The 18,646-nt window shown below is 42.7% G+C and overlaps 1 protein-coding gene across 7 annotated transcripts in view; it reads left to right on the top strand.

The window, feature by feature from the left end:
* Positions 1-18,646, top strand: part of NONO (non-POU domain containing octamer binding) — a 112,553-nt gene that overhangs the window by 7,977 nt on the left and 85,930 nt on the right. For 4 of the 7 annotated variants that reach the window (XR_007775883.1, XM_050964956.1, XM_050964955.1 and 1 more), the window contains exons 3-10: positions 558-778; positions 2,283-2,584; positions 3,828-3,923; positions 4,488-4,684; positions 6,286-6,370; positions 7,155-7,257; positions 9,867-9,909; positions 10,699-10,808. Coding sequence is in view for 5 of the 7 variants with exons in the window: in XM_050964956.1 (XP_050820913.1) it covers positions 558-778; positions 2,283-2,584; positions 3,828-3,923; positions 4,488-4,684; positions 6,286-6,370; positions 7,155-7,257; positions 9,867-9,909; positions 10,699-10,808 (1,157 nt within the window). In the remaining 2 variants the exon portion in view is untranslated. Of the gene's footprint in view, positions 1-557; positions 779-2,282; positions 2,585-3,827; positions 3,924-4,487; positions 4,685-6,285; positions 6,371-7,154; positions 7,258-9,866; positions 9,910-10,698; positions 10,809-14,094; positions 15,086-18,646 lie in introns of those variants that run through there. The other 3 variants (XM_050964954.1, XM_050964953.1, XM_050964961.1) reach the window with 3 other exon arrangements.

The following is an 18,646-nucleotide window of genomic DNA, read 5'->3' as shown; positions in this document are numbered from 1 at the left end:
CTCTTTTTAGTGCATTCCCAGGCTGTAGGTGGCTGAAATGCTATCTGCTTTTTTCCCCCTTTTGCATCTGTTGTACTAGGCAAGACTTATTAATGTAAGTATCTTTTGAATGTTTGTTTTTCTGAATCACTGCTGAGTTCTGAATTCATTCCAGGATGATAATCCTCTAACAGCCTATGAAACTGCATTTTTTCTGTAGATAGCTTAAGATGCGGTCTTGAAGTCCACGTGATGAACATAGCAACTCTTGCTGTGGACTAAGCATCTTTTGATGCAGTAGTCAAGTTAGGAAGGCTGCTACATTCTTCCAAGGTCCCTAATTCCTGCTTTGGGCTCTGCCTCACATAGTGGCCGATGCCTTGTTACGAAGCAGTGCAGTTCCTGCAAACTTCGTCTTTCTTCAGAATGTTGGCCTATGCTGAAATACTATCTCCTTGTTGCTAGGAAGTTGGTTGGCAATGTTTTGAGACCTGGGTGAATGGGTGGAGTTAGCTATTGTTGTATGTCTTTATGCTCGCTGTGATGTAACATAGTGGAATTTATCCCCCCAATTGTAGAGCGACTGTGTACCTTATTCCCCTCAGATGAAGGCCTCACTATTGACCTGAAGAATTTCCGGAAACCTGGTGAAAAGACATTCACTCAGAGGAGCCGCCTCTTTGTGGGGAACCTGCCCCCAGATATTACTGAGGAGGAGATGAGAAAGTTGTTTGAAAAGTATGGGAAGGCAGGTGAAGTCTTCATACACAAGGACAAAGGCTTTGGATTTATCAGGCTGGTGAGTTGTTATTGCTATCTTTGGGATGTCCTGTGACATTAGGAGAGTGGTGCTCATTGGAAATAGTAACCATGTTCACATATTTTGCTAATCAAGCTGGTATCTTCACACGGATGTTTAAAATTAGATCTGGTGATCTGAAATATGGGATACATTGGAACCAATTTAAGCAGCTAGTGTGGATGGGAGCCTGTTCAGAGGGAGAGTATTGGTGCCAATCAGCTTCTCTGCAATTCCAGCCATTCATAATATGCAAGTGCCTCTAAGGTCTCATTGTGGCTGGAGAGAGAGAAGATACAAGTTTGCTGTTACAGGTGAATCTGGCAGAAAGCAGGGTACCTTTAGGTGGAAGTCATTGACTTCATCCTCTTTTTTGATGGATGTGAGGAAGCTGTTTGTGTACAAAGACTAGCATCTGTAATTACTGCTAGTGATGGACATTCTTGAACCTGGTGGGTCTCTAGTTGATCAGATTGAAGGAAGTAGCTTAGAGCAAAATTGCTTGGTAGTAACTGAAATAGCAGCTGAGACTTCCTCTGTCCTGTTCTCCCCCCTCCCTCTCCCCCATTCACTTATTAGTTGAAAATTGATCTCTGTTTTGTCTTGTACCTGTCTGGTGGTTGGTTCTTAGATTTTTAATATTTTGAATTATACAGCAGGTTAGCTGCCTTGCAGTTATGTGGATTAAACAAGGATACTTAATTTATTTCAAGACAGCTGCTCCAGACATGGGAATAAGGTCTTGCCCATCCTCCAAACTAGTGTCTTGGCATCCCATTTAGGAAAGAAAGATGTAAAACTGGGCTAACAGCTGTGCTTGTGACAAAACCTATATTTTGAGTCCCATTCAAGTGTTTTGCTTATATTGAACATCAAGAACAGGAAGGAACCATCTTGACACTTACTTGTCTTGAAACACAAGATGGGCAGCATGGTGAGAAGCTGGAAGCTTTTTAAAGTACTATGGAAATGAGTATATAATGCAAGTCTGCATATTTTCCAATAAATCATTAGTCAGGTAACAGATCTTAAGATTTTGAAAGACTCCTGCCTTTCTTGTACTTTCATGTACTGAGCAATTCCTGTCAGTCATCAGACTAGACTACTGGGAAGAATCAGGGAAGTAGCAGTTCTCACTGTGATCCTAGCACTATTCATAGATGTGTGCTTAACTAATATTAACTCTTAGCTACTGTCTGTAATCCTTGCAACATTCCTTTTAAGTTTTGTACCTGATGTTATCTGCTTTCTTTTTATTTTCTCTCCCCAAACTTCACACGTGCTCCCTGAACTAGTTTAACGGGCACCTTGGATAATGGTCAAAAGACTTTATTTTATTACAAACATTACTAAGGCGTCCTTTGTAGTATAAAGAGTTTTGTTCTTCTCACTGTAGTGCTTGTCCAGGGAAAGACAGGCTAATGACCCTTTTCTCTGTTTCTGTGGCAGGAAACATGTTTCATTACTGCACTGCAAGTTTTAATGATAACTTTCTTCTCTTCAGGAAACTCGCACTCTAGCCGAGATTGCAAAGGTAGAACTAGACAACATGCCTCTTCGTGGGAAGCAGCTGAGAGTGCGTTTTGCATGCCACAGCGCATCACTGACTGTCAGAAACCTGCCTCAATTTGTGTCAAATGAGCTTCTGGAGGAGGCCTTCTCTGTGTTCGGCCAGGTGGAAAGGGCTGTGGTTATTGTGGATGACAGAGGAAGATCGTCTGGGAAAGGCATTGTGGAGTTTTCAGGGAAACCTGCTGCTAGGAAAGCTCTGGACCGATGTAGTGAAGGGTCTTTCCTGCTAACCACGTAAGTGAGGCGGGTGAGAAGTGCTGTTCTGGAAAGTGCACAGCTTGGCCAGGCGTGTGCTGGCTTGTGAAACATTGATGCATTAACACTAGAGTGGGGCTATGTGTGGTATGGGGCAGGCAGAAGGCAGTATGTACCTAAAACTTAAGTTCTAGAAGGACAAACTTCCTGTCTCATATCTGGACCATGTTAGAATAAATCTGTGCACAGGCTTATGTTCAAAACCACTTTGCTTCCTGGAGGCTGCCCATGGGATTGAGTATGCTAATCTGGGAGTTGCTGCTGTTGAGGTTCCTCATAGACAAAGCCTTCTTTGAGCAGTTCAAGTTGTCCTGAAGAAGCAGAAGCTATTACTCCCCTCTTAAAGTATGGCTGGCAAGTGAAAAAAGCTTGTGTATGTTAACTGTGTAGTCTGGATCATACCAGAATTGATTATGGAAATAGGCTTTTGTTTCTCAGTGAGTACTTCTGTGATAGAATGTTGCACCCAATCCTGTCAGCCGGCATAGATTCAGTTTCAGCTGTTTAAATGGCTAAGTTGCATGCGTGCATTTGTTCTGGCTGCAGCACACTAGCCTCCATGCTTGTGTTCCAGGGGCACCTAGCAGGTCTGCAGATTTTAATGTCCTTCTGGAGTGGTGGTGCATTCTTAGGAGTGGAACTAAATCTGGAATATGCTTTGCCCCATTGGTCCCAACAGCCAATGAGTTGGACCTTTTATGTACGATACAAAGGCCATCGCCCCAGTTCTTTTGGTTAGGCTGGGTCACTATTTTGGGGAATGGCTGTTAGCCAGGCTGGGCAGGGGTGGTGTCCCTAGCCTCTGTTTGCCAGAAGCTGGGAATGAGCGACGGGATGGATTACATGTTTTGTTCATTCCCTCTGGGGCATCTGGCAGTGGCCACTGTTGGAAGACAGGATACTAGGCTAGATGGGACTTTGGTGTGATCCGGTATGGCCGTTCTTATGTTCTTAAGGGATCGTGGAAGCAATTTCAAACAAGTCACACTCAAAACCCAGACAGTACCAATGTGTAACTTGGGTGTGAAGATGGCTTTCACTTGTATTCTGGCTGTCGTTGTCTTAGATGGTTTTATTAGGCCCTATTTTTCTGAAATTTCATTGGTAGAGAGAGAACAGTATTTTATAGCTCCAGCTAGGATTAAAAAACACACAGAGGCTAGCCTGCAGTGCAGCCATTGTCTAGATAACACTAAAATCATGTGGTCTCTTTTCTTTCCAGATTTCCTCGACCTGTCACTGTGGAGCCAATGGATCAGTATGATGATGAGGAGGGACTGCCGGAGAAATTGGTCATCAAAAACCAGCAATTTCACAAGTATGTGTCCACTAAGGAAGGAAGAGGGGTTAGTGGTGGACCATTCAAGCAATTGGTGTCTTAATCTTTGCGAGAATGCATCCTCACAAGCTAGTAAAAGGCTCTTTTTATTACCTTAGTACATTTCTCTCTTCTCCTAATCCTAAATATGTGTTTCTTTACTAACTTATGCATGCCTCTAGAAAGCACCTTCTCTGTTCAGGCAGCTGAAGTTTTCATGAGTAGTTGCCCCTACACTAGGGTGGTGGGTGAAGGGCAGAGAGTAATTGGGACTACCTTTTAGTTTCTTCCTTCAGTGATGGGGAGATGACATGCCAATGCTTCAGATAGGATCCTCTGCTGGAAAATAGCAAGATGCAGAAAGAGTAGCTTCCCATTCATTGCAGTGAGAATTCTATTTCTGTGTCAGGCTGACGAGGTGGCAGCTCCTTGGATAAGAGATTCTAAGTATGTTACTGATCGCTCCCTTTTGTAGCTGTTAATTAGAATGTCTCATATTTCATTTGTATGAATCTTTATTTTCCTCATTGGCTTTGCTCAAGTTTCCTTCCCTTTCTCCTGCAGGGAACGTGAACAGCCTCCTAGGTTTGCACAGCCTGGTTCTTTTGAATATGAGTATGCCATGCGCTGGAAGGCTCTGATAGAAATGGAAAAGCAGCAGCAAGAACAGGTGGACCGCAACATCAAGGAAGCACGTGAGAAGCTGGAAATGGAGATGGAAGCAGCTCGCCATGAGCACCAAGTTATGCTCATGAGGCAAGGTGAGAGCCAAGAACATCAAAGACCAATAAAACATTGGCCCAAGATTTCTTTTTCTTAGGATTTCTTCTTAAAGCCAGAAATGTCTAGCACAATAACCAGTGTTGGCTGAAGATGGCCTGGGAATGGATGTCCAACTAATAGACAATAACTGTCTGGCAGGCTAAATGGATCTGCTGTACAGCATAACAGACTTCTGTTCTGCTATCTTCTGTAGGATGGCAGCTATCGAGTCCTAGCTGGCTACACTTGTGAGGCCATACACTTAACTCAGTGGTTCTCAAACTTTTGTACTGGTGCCCCCTTTCACACAGCAAGGCTCTGAATATGACCCCCCCCCCCCTTATAAATTAAAAACACTTTTTTAATATATATTTAACACTATTATAAATGCAAGTGGTGAATCAGTGTTTAGGGTGGAGGCTGACAGCTCAAGACCCCCCATGTAATAACCTCATGACCCCCTGAGGGGTCCCGACCTCCAATTTGAGAACCCCTGACTTAACTTGATGGCGTTTCTTTGTGTATGTCTGTAAGGCAGTAACTTATGAATGTTGTATCTGATCAATTTCAAAATCCCAGGGAATGTCCTATATATCAGTGGTGAGAACCCTCCTGTCTTTTGGGGAAATTGGAAATCTGAAAAGTGAAATGAGGGACACACAGAGCCCCTACTGTGTGTTTAGCACAGCCACAGCTTCAAGCACTTCTGCAATTGTTCATAGATTAGATTGAATGGCACTCGTTCACACTTTATGGTATAACCAAATATTTGTCTCATCTCTGTGTGCCCTCCCATTAGAGTTTAACATGTTGAAAGCCTGAATGACTTATCTCCCAGACATATAATGAAGGTGGGGGAGAGGGAGAGCGGGAGGGAGAAAATTGGAGCATGCACACAGCCCATGGAATGAGGGGTGTACAGAACCCTGGCAGTGCAAGGAAAATTGTAGGATCCTGGTACGGGGCACATGGGAACGCAGACCTGGCATGGGGGGAAAAGGAATGAGGCAGACAGCCCCTGGCATAGGGAAACTAGGGGCACACAGGATCCCCACCGTAGAGAGATTTGGGGACCACAGTATGGGGGCACACAGAGCACCTGTCCTGGGGAAAACCAACGAGATGGAGGGAAGTGGAAATGGCGTGCACACACAGCTGCTGGCATAGGAGGAGAATTGGGTGCCCCTGCAGTGTAAAGAGAGGAAACGAGGAGCATACAGAACTTCAGGCATGCAGGGAGGGAATATGGGACCCTGCTATGGGGGAAAGAGGGAATGAGGGGGCTTACACAAAACCCCAGTCATGAAGGAAGGAGTTCAGGGAGCTGCATGGAGTCAGTAAAATAAAGGGGGATGTAAGAATAGCACCCAGGGACCTTGTGGGGGAGGGTAGAGGAATGCAAGGAGCCCCTGGTTTGCAGAATTAGCTTAAGCTAGAAATCTACTAATGTGTTACCCCCAGTATGGAAACTAACTGGTAAGTTAGGTTCAGGCAGAGATTCATGGAAGTTGGGGGAGGTAATGTTGTTCTGGTCACCTAGCAGCCTGCAGAGGGAATGACAATTGGCCCAGTGATTGGCTTCTACTGTCACCTCTTCCAGACTTAATGAGACGCCAGGAAGAACTAAGGAGAATGGAGGAACTGCATAACCAAGAAGTGCAGAAACGTAAACAGCTGGAGCTCAGGTAAAGGGAGGTGCTGGCCACTCATATTGCTGTGAATTAAATGCATCCCCTTAGACTGGGGCTGGAGCATTATCCAGAGCAGCTGGACACACAATTTACCAATATCAATTTCAAACATTGTTGGGTCATCTTCATCCATAAGCAAAGTTTAAGTACGTTTAGGGTGCAGGATTGTTTAGGGTGTATGCCAGTGACTTTGAAGGACACTGACTAGTTCTTGTTTTTTCACTGATAGACTCAAGTTTGGATTCTTACTGCTTGGCTTTCAGATGTATATACAAAAGCCAGGTGTCTTTGCAGCAACCCTGATTGCTCTAGCACTGTAGGTGGGGAAACTCTTGCCCTAGCCTCAACTTTTTCATTCTTCCTGTCCCCTAAGGATCTATGAGAATCTCTCAACTCCTTTATGGTCTTACTGCTTGGTTCTCAAGGTAATTCTGTAGGCCATCAGGAAGATCTTCAGACCGTTCTTTGTGGAGTACAGCTTGAGAACCACTTGGCTAATGTTTCCTGATTGCGTATGGATAGCATTTGTTTAAAAGCATAGTGTAGCCTCTGACTGGGATTTTTTTCTAATAAGCTCACTAGAATTGAAAGAGATGAGAAATAATTGTGGTTTTCATGAGTTCTAGAAATTTATCATATTGAAAGGCTTAATGCTGTACTTGTCTGGAAGAACAGTGTCATCTTTACTGCTGACAAAGGCCTACCGTGTAGCATTTCGCCCCGTGATACAGAATCTGCTTATGTTGTGCTGAGTGACTCTAGAATCCTTTCCTTGCAGGCAGGAGGAGGAACGCAGACGCCGTGAGGAGGAGATGAGGCGGCAGCAGGAGGAGATGATGAGACGCCAGCAAGAGGGCTTTAAAGGGAATTTTGCTGATGCGGTATGAGTCCTCCTACTTCTTGATTCACACATGGCTTCTGTCAGAAGGATAGTTGTCCAGACACAGGGCAGGATTTCTGTTGATAAGAATATGACTGGGCATATATTTTCTACAGAAGAGTACCTTTGTATGGAGGTACAGGTAACACAAAAAAACGGGGATGGGATTGTCGTCTTACAAATCAGTTTGATCTTGTTGAGGATCACAAACACTAAAATTAACCATACTCCATGGTTATTGCATGGTCTCACTACAGGCAGAATAAGATTGTTTGTTTGAGTGCCTTAACTGTGTTTCCATTTTTTTGTTCAATCTTTAATTTCAGGAGGGTTTGGGGATATTTTTTATGATTGGCTTTGGGATAATTACAACATCTCTAATGTAATTTACCCTACATTACTGGTATATACACTGTCTTAAACTTCATCCAAATGAAGTTTTGTCTGGGACAGGGGTAGGCAACCTATGGCACACATGCCGAAGGCGGCACACGAGCTGATTTTCAGTGGCACTCATACTGCCCGGGTCCTGGCCACCAATCCAAAAGGCTCTGCATTTTAATTTAATTTTAAATGAAGCTTCTTAAGCATTTTTAAAACCTTATTTACTTTACATACAACAATAGCTTAGTTATTTATTTTAGACTTATAGAAAGAGACCTTCTAAAAACATTAAAATGTATTACTGGCACGCGAAACCTTAAATTAGAGTGAATAAATGAAGACTCAGCACACCACTTCTGAAAGGTTGCCGATCCCTGGTCTGGGACTATATGTATGGAAATCCAACTGTTCATGGGAACTCACTTTGCTGCTGCTGTCCATGTAGGACCCAGAGTGTGTCAGTCTTGCTTTTCAACAGAGCATATGCTAACAGGTCCTATTCTTGGAGCAGTGATTGAAAATTTCCTTCATGAAGATCTCTGCAGAGCCCCACAAGGAGTCATGTGCCTGGCCACAATAACATTGGCCTGAAGACTGCTGCATCCCGTCTTGGCAGTTTTTCTAAACATTGCTGAGTTTAGGGACCATTGTTGGCATGATAGTGTAGTTGCCATTAAAAATCAGTACTTGTCAAGTTACCTCACAATGATATTGGATACTGCAGTTCCCCAACCATTAGAATGGCAAACATCTCTAATAACTGATTCCTTGATACCAGTAGCACTAGTTCTAAGGCCACATATTTCACAGATCAATAGGGCTAAAAACAACACTATTGGGAACTCACTCACTCATTTATAGCTCTGGCAGTTTGCAAGATCAACTCTTAAAATCTCATTTCAGAAACCACCTTGCTTTTAATCTATTTTATTTCTGATGCTGTAATAGCTGCCACGTCGAACTATGAGACCTAGAAATTGTAAACAGTGCCTTATACTAATAGCTTGGAATCTGCTTTCACAGGGTGGAAAGCAGTGGTGTCATATATGGCAAGTGAACTGTATGCATCCAGGTTGAAGTATTTATGTGGCCTACATGGCATCCAGGTTTTTTTGATGTTTCTATTCTTCATGGTTGTGAAGAAAACTTTTCAAATGTAAACAGTATGGCTGATGCAGTACTGTCATCCTGAGGCTTCAAACAGTTGGAAACAGTGACTGTGAATTTCCTTGATCCACGCTGATCTTGTTAATGTTGACTCTGAAGCCCAATGATTACACTCCTATGTTCTCCCACATTTATCTCCCCCTGTTGTTTTATATCATTAGATGTAAACTCCTTGGAGTAGAGATGGTCTCTGTGGGATGATCTGTTTCGTTTTATGAGCTGCTTTAACTCAGTTGTTGTTTTTTTTTTTTTTTTTTTAAGAAAAGACAGCCCTCTAATATGGATTCACTTATACTGGTATAAAGGTGGCATAACTGTATCCACACTAGAGGGTATGCTGGTTTATCTGTACAAAATCATCCCCTAACTGAAATAGTTAATTCCTGTACAGAAACTGTGTAGATCAGGCCTAAACTATGTGCCTAGTACCCAGTATAACAGAGCCTTGATCAGGGCCTCTTAAGTGCTACTGCAATTCAAATAATAAATAGTGGTCCTGGGCATACAAATGGAGGAAAATGAAACTGGCTCTGCTTGTTCTTGTGAAGAAGTGGGACTGCCCTTGGGATAAGGGGGCACTGTTGGCTTTGAAGCAGAACCTTTTGAAGTTTTTTGGGCTCACTAGCCTATGCTAATAGCAAAAGCATCTGCATTCCTTTTTAAAAGTATGCTGTTTCCTGACCTTGATGAGGTGGTAGAGCGAATTTCACCTAGTGTTAGCAGTAGTCTGAGCAGCCAACAATGTCAGATCTCTCTACCTAGGCATCAGACATCTCTGTATACCAACACCTGGGCGTTAAAATTGCACAGTGCTTTGCTTCTGTTGGATGTTTCACAGTGCAGGTGGCTAACTATCCTGCAGAATTATACCTTTAAATTGAGATCTTATTTGTTCAGCAGCGAATAGTGGGGTGGATGGTTCATTTTCCTTTGCAGCTTTTCCTAGGGAGTGACTTTTCTATCCAGTCTTCAATGATAAAGTCTATTGAAACTATCTGGGCTTAAGTTGTGTTAGACAATGTCTTAAACTATGTGGTGTGAAATAAGTCTCTCTTTCAGAGGGAGCCACCGGATATGCGCATGGGACAGATGGGCATGGGAGGTAAGAGCTGCCTATGGTTATCTGTGTGCTCTGTTTCTATGTGTGTTCAGTTCCCCTATCTGCAGACACTGGACCTGCTCTTGGAGGGTTTCATTTTGCTAATTCCATGTTTGGTACACTTAAAACTTACTGTAAATAACTTTCCAATGATGTCTGTTCTCTTAAATTTATATAAAGTAGTCTTTAAAGCACGTGACAGTTCACTGCAATCAAAGTGAGAAATATTTGTTGGGATACAGTAATAAAATTACTTTAGGTGGAAAGGTATGTCTGCAGAGGGCTTAGATCAGTAAGCAGAAATTTCAGGTGAAATTATAGGTAGAGCCCAAATGGAATTAATATTTCCCAAGGAGTCTTTTGTGTCTACTTTAGGAGTAGGTAAAACATGCAGAGAGATGCTGAGCTCAGCAAACAAAAGGTCAGATGGGTAATAAGTATGACCCATTGATTGCATTTCCATATTTCTAGTTCATAATCTTCAGTTTTAGGCTACTTGGGCAGAAATCGGTGACAAAAGGTGTATTGGATGGTTAATAGATGCTGAAATGTGATCTTTATGGCCGTCAGTTATCTGTGCTTTTTGGGTTGATTTGAGTTTTGAGTGCAAGGGAAGTTAGGCTTGGTTCACCATTGTATCTGATAAATGCATGGCAGCCTGACTTGTTAGGACACCCTCTCTGGGATAGAACACAGCAGGAAACTTGCGTAGGTCTTGTCCCGCTACTGTAAGACGTGTCCCCCAATTCCCTTATATCTCTGCCAGTAATATTCTTCAGATCTCTCTTTTAGGTGCCATAGGTATGAACAATAGAGGGGCTATGGGTGCTACCACTGTCCCAGCCGGTGCACCTCCAGCAGCTGGTCCTGGAGCTATGATGCCTGATGGAGCCATGGGAATGGTAATGTATCTGCAGCATTATTTTTCTAGCTACTCTCTTTTGAACCCTTTTAAAGAGCAGTGTGGGGCCAGCTGTGGAGACTCAGTAGTTTCTGTTGTTCAGGCTGAGACTTGCTTTACATCATAGACCTGCTTTTTGGCCCCCTCTCAAGTCCTCAGGGGTCAGTGTTAACATATGATATGTGGCCAGCATGGAACTTGTTTCCCCAATCTGAAGTGACTCAGTCAGAATTCCTAACACTTTTTTCTGTCATATTGTACCTCAAAAATAACGTACCCTAAAATGTATTTGAAAGATCTCAGTAACAGTTTTTGCACATGACAGATCTTTTACATGGGGAAGGATATATTTGGGAAATTTCATTGAACTGGGAATCTGGGTTCTGGCAGACTGTACGATTCAAATTTTCAAGAGCTTTCTACCTAGCAGTTCCCATTGAGAACAATGGAGAATCCCCCTAAAGTGAAAACAGTGTGGGTTGCTGAGCTCTTCTGAAAGTCTGGCCATTAAATGACCAGAATGACTGGAGGAGACCTAGACTTGCTTATTTTTCCCTGCCTAAATGGTAGCGTTTCCTTGCAAAGAGCCTTCCAAATGAGAAACCATAGTTCATGGAGGCTTTTTGTTGTGACTATATTTTGAGATAGGGAGGAAGAATTGGGAGAAAAATGAGAACTCCCCATCACCAGCAGTCAATTTTGTGAATGTACAATCTTGCCTATGGCAGTATGTCCTTTTGTCCTTTCCACTGGTGTCTTTTTCCTCTTCAGTGGATGCTGGGGAATTTTCATTCTGTTCCCCGCACTTCCCTGTAAGTGGGAATAAATGGAGGGCTCATTGGGGCTTCATAGCCCCTCATAGTTCTTTTGCCTTTTCTCCTCCCTGCCTCTCCCTAAATGCTCTATAAAGTTTAGGAGCTCTTCAGGTATCCTGCTCCTTGCTTTCCATCAGTATCATTTTAAACAATTTAAAAATGCAAAAACCCAAAGGAAATGTCAGATAAAAACTCTTAATGTTGAATATCTGACAGTATCCAGAAAGTTAACAGATTCATCAATTAGAAATCCAGAATTAAGGCTCTGCTTAAAAGAAACCCGCAGCCGAACTGTGCTCCAGCAGCAAGGCCACAAGAAAAGCAAATAAGGCAGTCATCCATCCACACGCTTTACCTCAGCAATCACCACAAACTTGAATGCTTTACTCTGAATCATGCAGTGGCGATACCAACTTTTGCTGTTATGTCCACACATAATGAAACCAGTCCATATATTCACTTTTTGAATGCTAACTGAACAAATAGTGTACTAAATATAGCTATTCCTCCACTCTAAGATTCACTGGACCACCAAGTAGGCGCGTATAGGATTGGAGCTAATATATCTACATATGCATACCACCTAGGCCAGATTATGAAATTACAGTACTTAGTGAAAAGATTGTGATTTAGTGTAGTGAAAAAGCATCCTATTTACTATCAAACATGCATGTTTGAAACCATATATAAAACCAGTGCTTGTTGGTGCATATTTTTGATACTACGTCTGCAAGTTGTATCAAGGCAATATATTTGCCTAATAAGAGAGCCACCGCCAGTGTATGTGGACTACTTAAAGCCCTTATAAACATGATGCAGGGAACAAAGAAATGAAAGCTAGGTTGCTGTAGAAGCAAAGTTAAGATTGTTGCATGTCTTCACTTCAGTTCTAAGCTTTCAAATGTTTGGGGTTTCTTTAACAAAGTTTGTGTGAGTAATTTAGTCTTAGGAAGTATCAGTGCCACTATATGCATCTGACGAAGTGGGTATTCACCCACGAAAGCTCATGCTCCAATATGTCTGTTAGTCTATAAGGTGCCACTGGACTCTGCTGCTTTTAGTCTTAGGAAGGTAATGGAGTGGGAATGGTGATGACTCTTAAGAGGGCTGAACTAGATTAGTTTGTAAAGAGTCTGGTTTTGATGAGACCCTTCCCTCTATATTTTTCTCCCATCTGCTCCACAGAGCTCTACTCTTGCCTGAGGCACAGTATCACATCTGCAGCATGAGCATAGCAGCTGAGTAAATATTTGGTGTCTAAAGTGTTCTAGGGATTTTGCATACCAAATAAGAGACTGCTTCAGAAAGTTTTACAGTCTAAGCTATAGACTAGTGACCACTAGGGGAAGCAGGCCAGGGGATGGGGGAGAGAAGACAAAGATTACCAAAATAAGGTCATGCAGTTGCTCTAGTTGCCAATGTAGCATATATTATCTGAGACTTCTTCAATTCTTTTGTGATAACGTTAGCGTTTCAAGTTTGTGTGGGTAAAGAGGCAGGGAGATTGGTGGATTGGATGATGGGGAGATGATGGATTCAGTGAGGGGGAGAAATATGAAAGGGATAGGCAAGAGAGTGAAAGGAGGAGAGTCTAGGCACACTGTTGAAAAGGACGACAAATATTGTCTCGGGTGGGGGTGGAGTGGGGGGGAATGTGACTTCTAGGGGCCAGGAGGCTTTTATAGGCCGCTTTGGAAGCCAACCCTGCTTATTTTGGCTCCATGTTGGTGCTGGGAGTTAATAGAGCCCTGTGTCCCATAGCAGCTGCTTGGTCTGATAAGGAGCAGGTCCTGCATTCACCCATTCCTGGCACTGACAGTGGTTCCAATCCTTCCCTCAAGGAAGGCCTGTGAGAACGTGGGCTGCAGGACAAGACCAAGGCAGTTCCAGACCCTTTCTCTTCTGCTTGGAGAGTACAAGGGGCTGCCATTTTACTACCCCTAGTTGTGTAAAATCCTCAGCAACACTGGCAGCATGTGTCAGGGTTCCAAACCCTTGATCACCCTCATTTGTAGTTTGAATGATGATTGGGGCTGGGTGTCCAGGAATGGTGTTCAGTTTGGGGGAGTATGGTGGAATTGTGAAATTCTCAGGATCCCAGACTGCATTACTCAGGCATTCCACTACAGGGCATTAGTCTACGGGTATGTGTGGCTATTTTCCAGTATGCTTGGCCCTGAATTCTGTGGGGAAACTGACTTTGTTCCTGTGGTACTTAGTTATCTGAGATCACGTCCCTGTCAGTCCAGTCTTGGCTTGGGGCACTCCCCTCAGTAAATCTGGAATTAAGAGTTTGCTCTATATTCATGGAGTAGGGAAGATTCTGAACTCGCTGCTTTCCAGTTACTTAATGACTTGAGTTGGTAGTCACTTGGTTTTGCGGAGTCCTGGTCAGACCCAGGTGGACTGGAATTGCTTCTAACTTAAGCCTTTTCTCCTTTCTGCCTCTTCTGCGCTCTCACCCTGTACAAGACACCACCACCGCCCACTGATCGCTTTGGCCAGGGCAGCGCAATGGAAGGACTTGGAGCTATGGGAGGAAACCCGCCTGGCTTCAACAGAGGAAATCCTGGGGGGGACTTTGGCCCTAACAAACGTCGTCGATACTAACAGGATTAAGCTACCCCCTACCAGCCCCCCAAAGAGGAAAGGAATCTTGGCAGGCCGCATAGGGTTCTACTTGGGGGTGACTCTTCATGGTAGTTTTAATTAGGGCCTGCTTTGGCAAAGCCACTTTAGGAAAAGGGGAGTGCAGTCTGACTGACTGGTAAAGGTTTTAGTAAATTTAATATGGTGCATTCCTATAATTTCAATGTGAAAAGTGGATTCTGGGAGGCTTCAGTAGCAGTGCAGTAAAAGTAAGACCTGATAGAACCCTGATGCCTTTACCATTCCATGTTTCCTACATGCAGCTGCAGTCCTGAGACGAATTTAAATACAATCGGAGTATTAGCATTCGTCCTTTGAGAGCACAGGCAAGTCTCTGGAGAACTAAGGCAGCACTTGGATCTTTTGCAGCCCTCAGCTGCTCTGTAAATTTATATAGCTCCAAATGACCCATCATGTAGTGAAACCAGGAGGGTTTTACTTTTTTTAACTTGTAGTTTTTACTTTTTCCCTGGACCATTTATTTCTTTAAAGTAGTGGACCGTCATATGCAGCCTGAATGGCTGGAAGGCTCTTGATTGAATGGATCTTTGATATGTGTTGTACCGCTGTTTATTTTTACTGGTAGTAAAGTACAATCTATTGGACAAAGATACTGTATCTCATGCTGAAGACTTAACTGAAACTATTGTTTGTATAACCTTAATCTTGCTTGTCTATTGTGTAGAACTACAAGATTTTCGTTTAGTGTAAACTGTTTGAACATGAGCTGTAATCGTCCGACTAACAAGTTTGAGTTTGCCTGAGGAATGTTACAGGAATGCATTATTAAAGTGGATTTTAAGCCTTTTTTTTATCTTGTGTGCAGTCTCTTCTGTTCCTGAGTAAAGCTTCTGGGTACATTCAGACTGAGGCACATGAGCAGTCAGTGGAGCAAAATTGTATTGCTGTCTTCATCCACAACGTGCAGAAACTGTCTAACCCTTGAGAGTTCTCCAACAGCATTATCCTTGGCATAGTTGGCATTTTATCTGTAGAACTTTGAGTTGGTTGGAGCCTTCCAATCTCAACTTCAGGGGCTATGCTCAGGGAATTCACTGAAGTTTGTGCCTTTCCGATCTCTTCAGACTCTTCTGGTAAGGTGGAAATAGGAAGAGCAGAACTGCTATTCCTGATTCCGACACAGAGCTAGTAGAAGCTTTTTCTCTTGTTAAGATGTAGTGGAAACTGGAAATATGAGTATTCTGAGATGCTGTATCCTGAAGTCTCAAGCTCCTTGCTCCGTTTTGCTGTCTGGGAAGCAAACAGATTGCTTCAGGGATCCTTTTTGTGGGGGAGAAGGTGAGTGGGCAACATGAGACCATGTGTAACTTGCCAGAGCTGTTAAATAAGAAGGGAGATTGAATCAGGACAGTTCCAAATGACTAGCCCTAATGGGGGTAGGAGATTGAAACTGTTGTTGTCTCGAGTGCCAGTACACTGTTTGTTTGCAATGATTTTGCTTCAGTAAGTAGAAGCTTGAAATTATGATAAACCTACTTAACTAATCACAGAATTCCCAGGGTATATTGTTTCAGGGTATAAACCAACCTCCATTAATAGGGTGGCTATCAAGAAGCCTTTCCTGGCTCAGGCTGTTCCATAACCATTATTGCAGTGCTTCTTGCACCTTTCTCCAAAACACCTGGTACTGGACTAGATGTAATATGACATCTAGTCCAGAGATTGGGTTCTGCAGCTATATCATGTGCTGCTAAGATCTTTTTATTTGAACTGATGCAGTAGTTTTGTCACTGATTTCTCTTGGGTTACCTTGGCTTGGTAGGTATTTGAGGTCCTGCAATGCTGTGTAGTTGAATTGACTGGAAAGCTGCCTAATCTTTCCTCTGCACCCTACTGATGGGACAATAGGGTCTTGTGTCTTAGTTACAGCTGATCTGTCCCACCTCTCTGCATAGGGCTGAAACAGGTACCATGTGGTGTGATCAATACCTAGAGTTTCTAACTTCACAGTATGTGTGGCAAAGGCAAGATCAAATGTCTAGGTAATCTGATAACTTGTGCAGTACTGCTTCTCTGCTTGTTTGCCTGTTACTGAACTGCAGAAGCAGGAGAAAGATGTCTTAGGAAAATGGACTGCTCAAGCAGTGGAGTCAGCTGTTGTGACCTTTCTCTTCAGCACAGTAATTAATGTAAGATAAGGGCTAGACTGGCTAACCTTTTTCTAAGAGTACAGGAACAAAAACAGGGTGTGAGAGGATGGCAGGGAAAGGGGGACGTAGCACTGCTCAAAGTTCATCTTACTCACAAGCCAGCCCTGTCATGGAGATTAGAAGGATACATCCAGTGGCAGCTACTCAACTAGAGGCCAAAATTCCTCTGTGGTATGGTTCTTTCTGAGATAGCTTTATTCTCATTTGAATTCCTTTTAAAGCAAGGTGGGGAGCAGACATGGGAAGTGTCAAGAAAATCAATAACGGGATTGTTATGCACTTCACTGAGAAGAAACTGCAGAAAAGACCAGTTGTGGGATAATTTCCAAGGGTGCTGTGCATTAGGTGGAATGTTAAGGACAGGATGACTTCAGAGCTCATGCTGGATGCTGATGTTTTGTTTCATTAGGGGTCTCTCTGCTGCTGACAGCTCAAAATAAGAATGGTGGCTGGAGATGCTACAGCTGGGCTTACATTGTTAACTTATGCTGAAAGAAATGGCTTTTATTAAGAGGCCATCCAAGGAGCAGGACTTCAGAGAAGGATTTTTTTTGCTTCTGACAAGCCAAACTCAACCTGTGTGCATAAGAACACAGCATACTTTTCAAGATTACTAGCAGATACATAATTGCAGACTTTGCAGATTCATAGATTCCAAAGCTAGAAGAGACCAATGCGATCTAGTCTGACTTCCTGTATAAGACAGGCCATAGAACTTCCCCAAAATTAATTCCAAGACCAGAGCTTTTAGAAAAACATCCAACCTTGATTTAAAAATTGTTAATGATAGAGAAGCCACTGTCACCCTTGGTAAATTGTTCCACTGATTAATTACTGACATTGTCAAAAATGTACACCTTATTTCCAGTCTGAATTTGCCTGGCTTCAATTTCCAGCTATTGGGTTGTGTTAGACCTTTCCTTTCTAGACTGACAAGCCCATTATTAAATATTTGTTTCTCATGCAGATACTTACAGACTGTAATCAAGTCACTCCTTAACCTTCTCTTTGTTTAGCTAAGTAGACTGAGCTCCCGGAGTCTGTTACTATAATGCATGTTTTCTAATCCTTTTTAATCATTCTCATGGCTGTTCTCTAATCCATCTCCAGTTTATCAATATCTATCTTGAATTGCGAACACCAAAACTGTACGCAATATTCCAGTATGCAATGCAGTTGTAGAGAGAGATTAGACAAATTGGGTGAAGCAATATCTTTTATTGGACCACCTTCTGTGTGTGACAGAGACAATCTTTTGAGCCACACAGAGCTGTTCTTCAGGTCTTAGAAAGGTATTTCCAGCATAGCAACAAAATGCAAGGTGGAAGAGATTGTTTAGCGTAAGTAATTAGCACATATTGTAAGGGACCATTGAAAGTAGACTGGACCATTAACACCTCTGCAGTCATAGGACCAAAAGGGGCAGGAGGGTGGGTTAATGAGTTACAGAAAGTTGTAAGAAGCCATAAATCCAGTGTCTCTGTTCAATCCATGATTTTTAGTGTCTAGCTAAATAATAAATTTCAGCTCCCAGGCTTGTCTTTTGAAAGTGCTATGTAGGTTTCCTTTCAGGATGAGAACTGATACATCAGACATAGAATGATACCTTTGTGAAAAGTGTTCACCTGCAGGTGGTGATGGTTTTTGGGTTTTTTTTTCAATTTTCTGTGTGAGTTCATTCCAGAACGTGGTGGCTGTCTGGCTTCACCCACATAGTTGGGACAGTTCACTGGATCAGATATATCATATGTTTGATAGGCATGTGCAGTTGTACCAGTTTCAAATACAGAAGTAAAATAACTTCTCATCTAGATTCATCTGTGTATGCATCCCAGGATGAGTGAGCTCATGTTCAGCTGGTTATTCACCATGACCCCCAAAATGTTTTCAATCACTACTTCCCAGGATAGAGACCCCATTTTATAAATATGGGTTACATTCTTTGTTCCTAGGTCTATGCAGTTGCATTTAGCCATATTAAAAAGCATATTGTTTGCTTGTGCCCAGTTTACCAAATGATCCGGATTGCTGTGAATCAGTGACTTGTCCTCTTCATTAATTACCATTTCCCCCCAATTTTTCGTCATCTACAAAATGAGTGATGGTTTTGTTTTCTTCTAGGTCATTAATAAAAATTGTTAAATAGTGTTGGGGCAAGAACCAGTTCTGGCAGGACCCCTCTAGAAGCACCCACTTCATGAGGC

The sequence above is a fragment of the Gopherus flavomarginatus genome, chromosome 8 (assembly GCF_025201925.1).
Source record: "Gopherus flavomarginatus isolate rGopFla2 chromosome 8, rGopFla2.mat.asm, whole genome shotgun sequence".
NCBI classification, from domain to species: domain Eukaryota; kingdom Metazoa; phylum Chordata; order Testudines; family Testudinidae; genus Gopherus; species Gopherus flavomarginatus.
The sequence above is the reverse complement of the archived record's forward strand: the minus strand, read 5'-3'. Positions and strand labels throughout refer to the sequence as shown.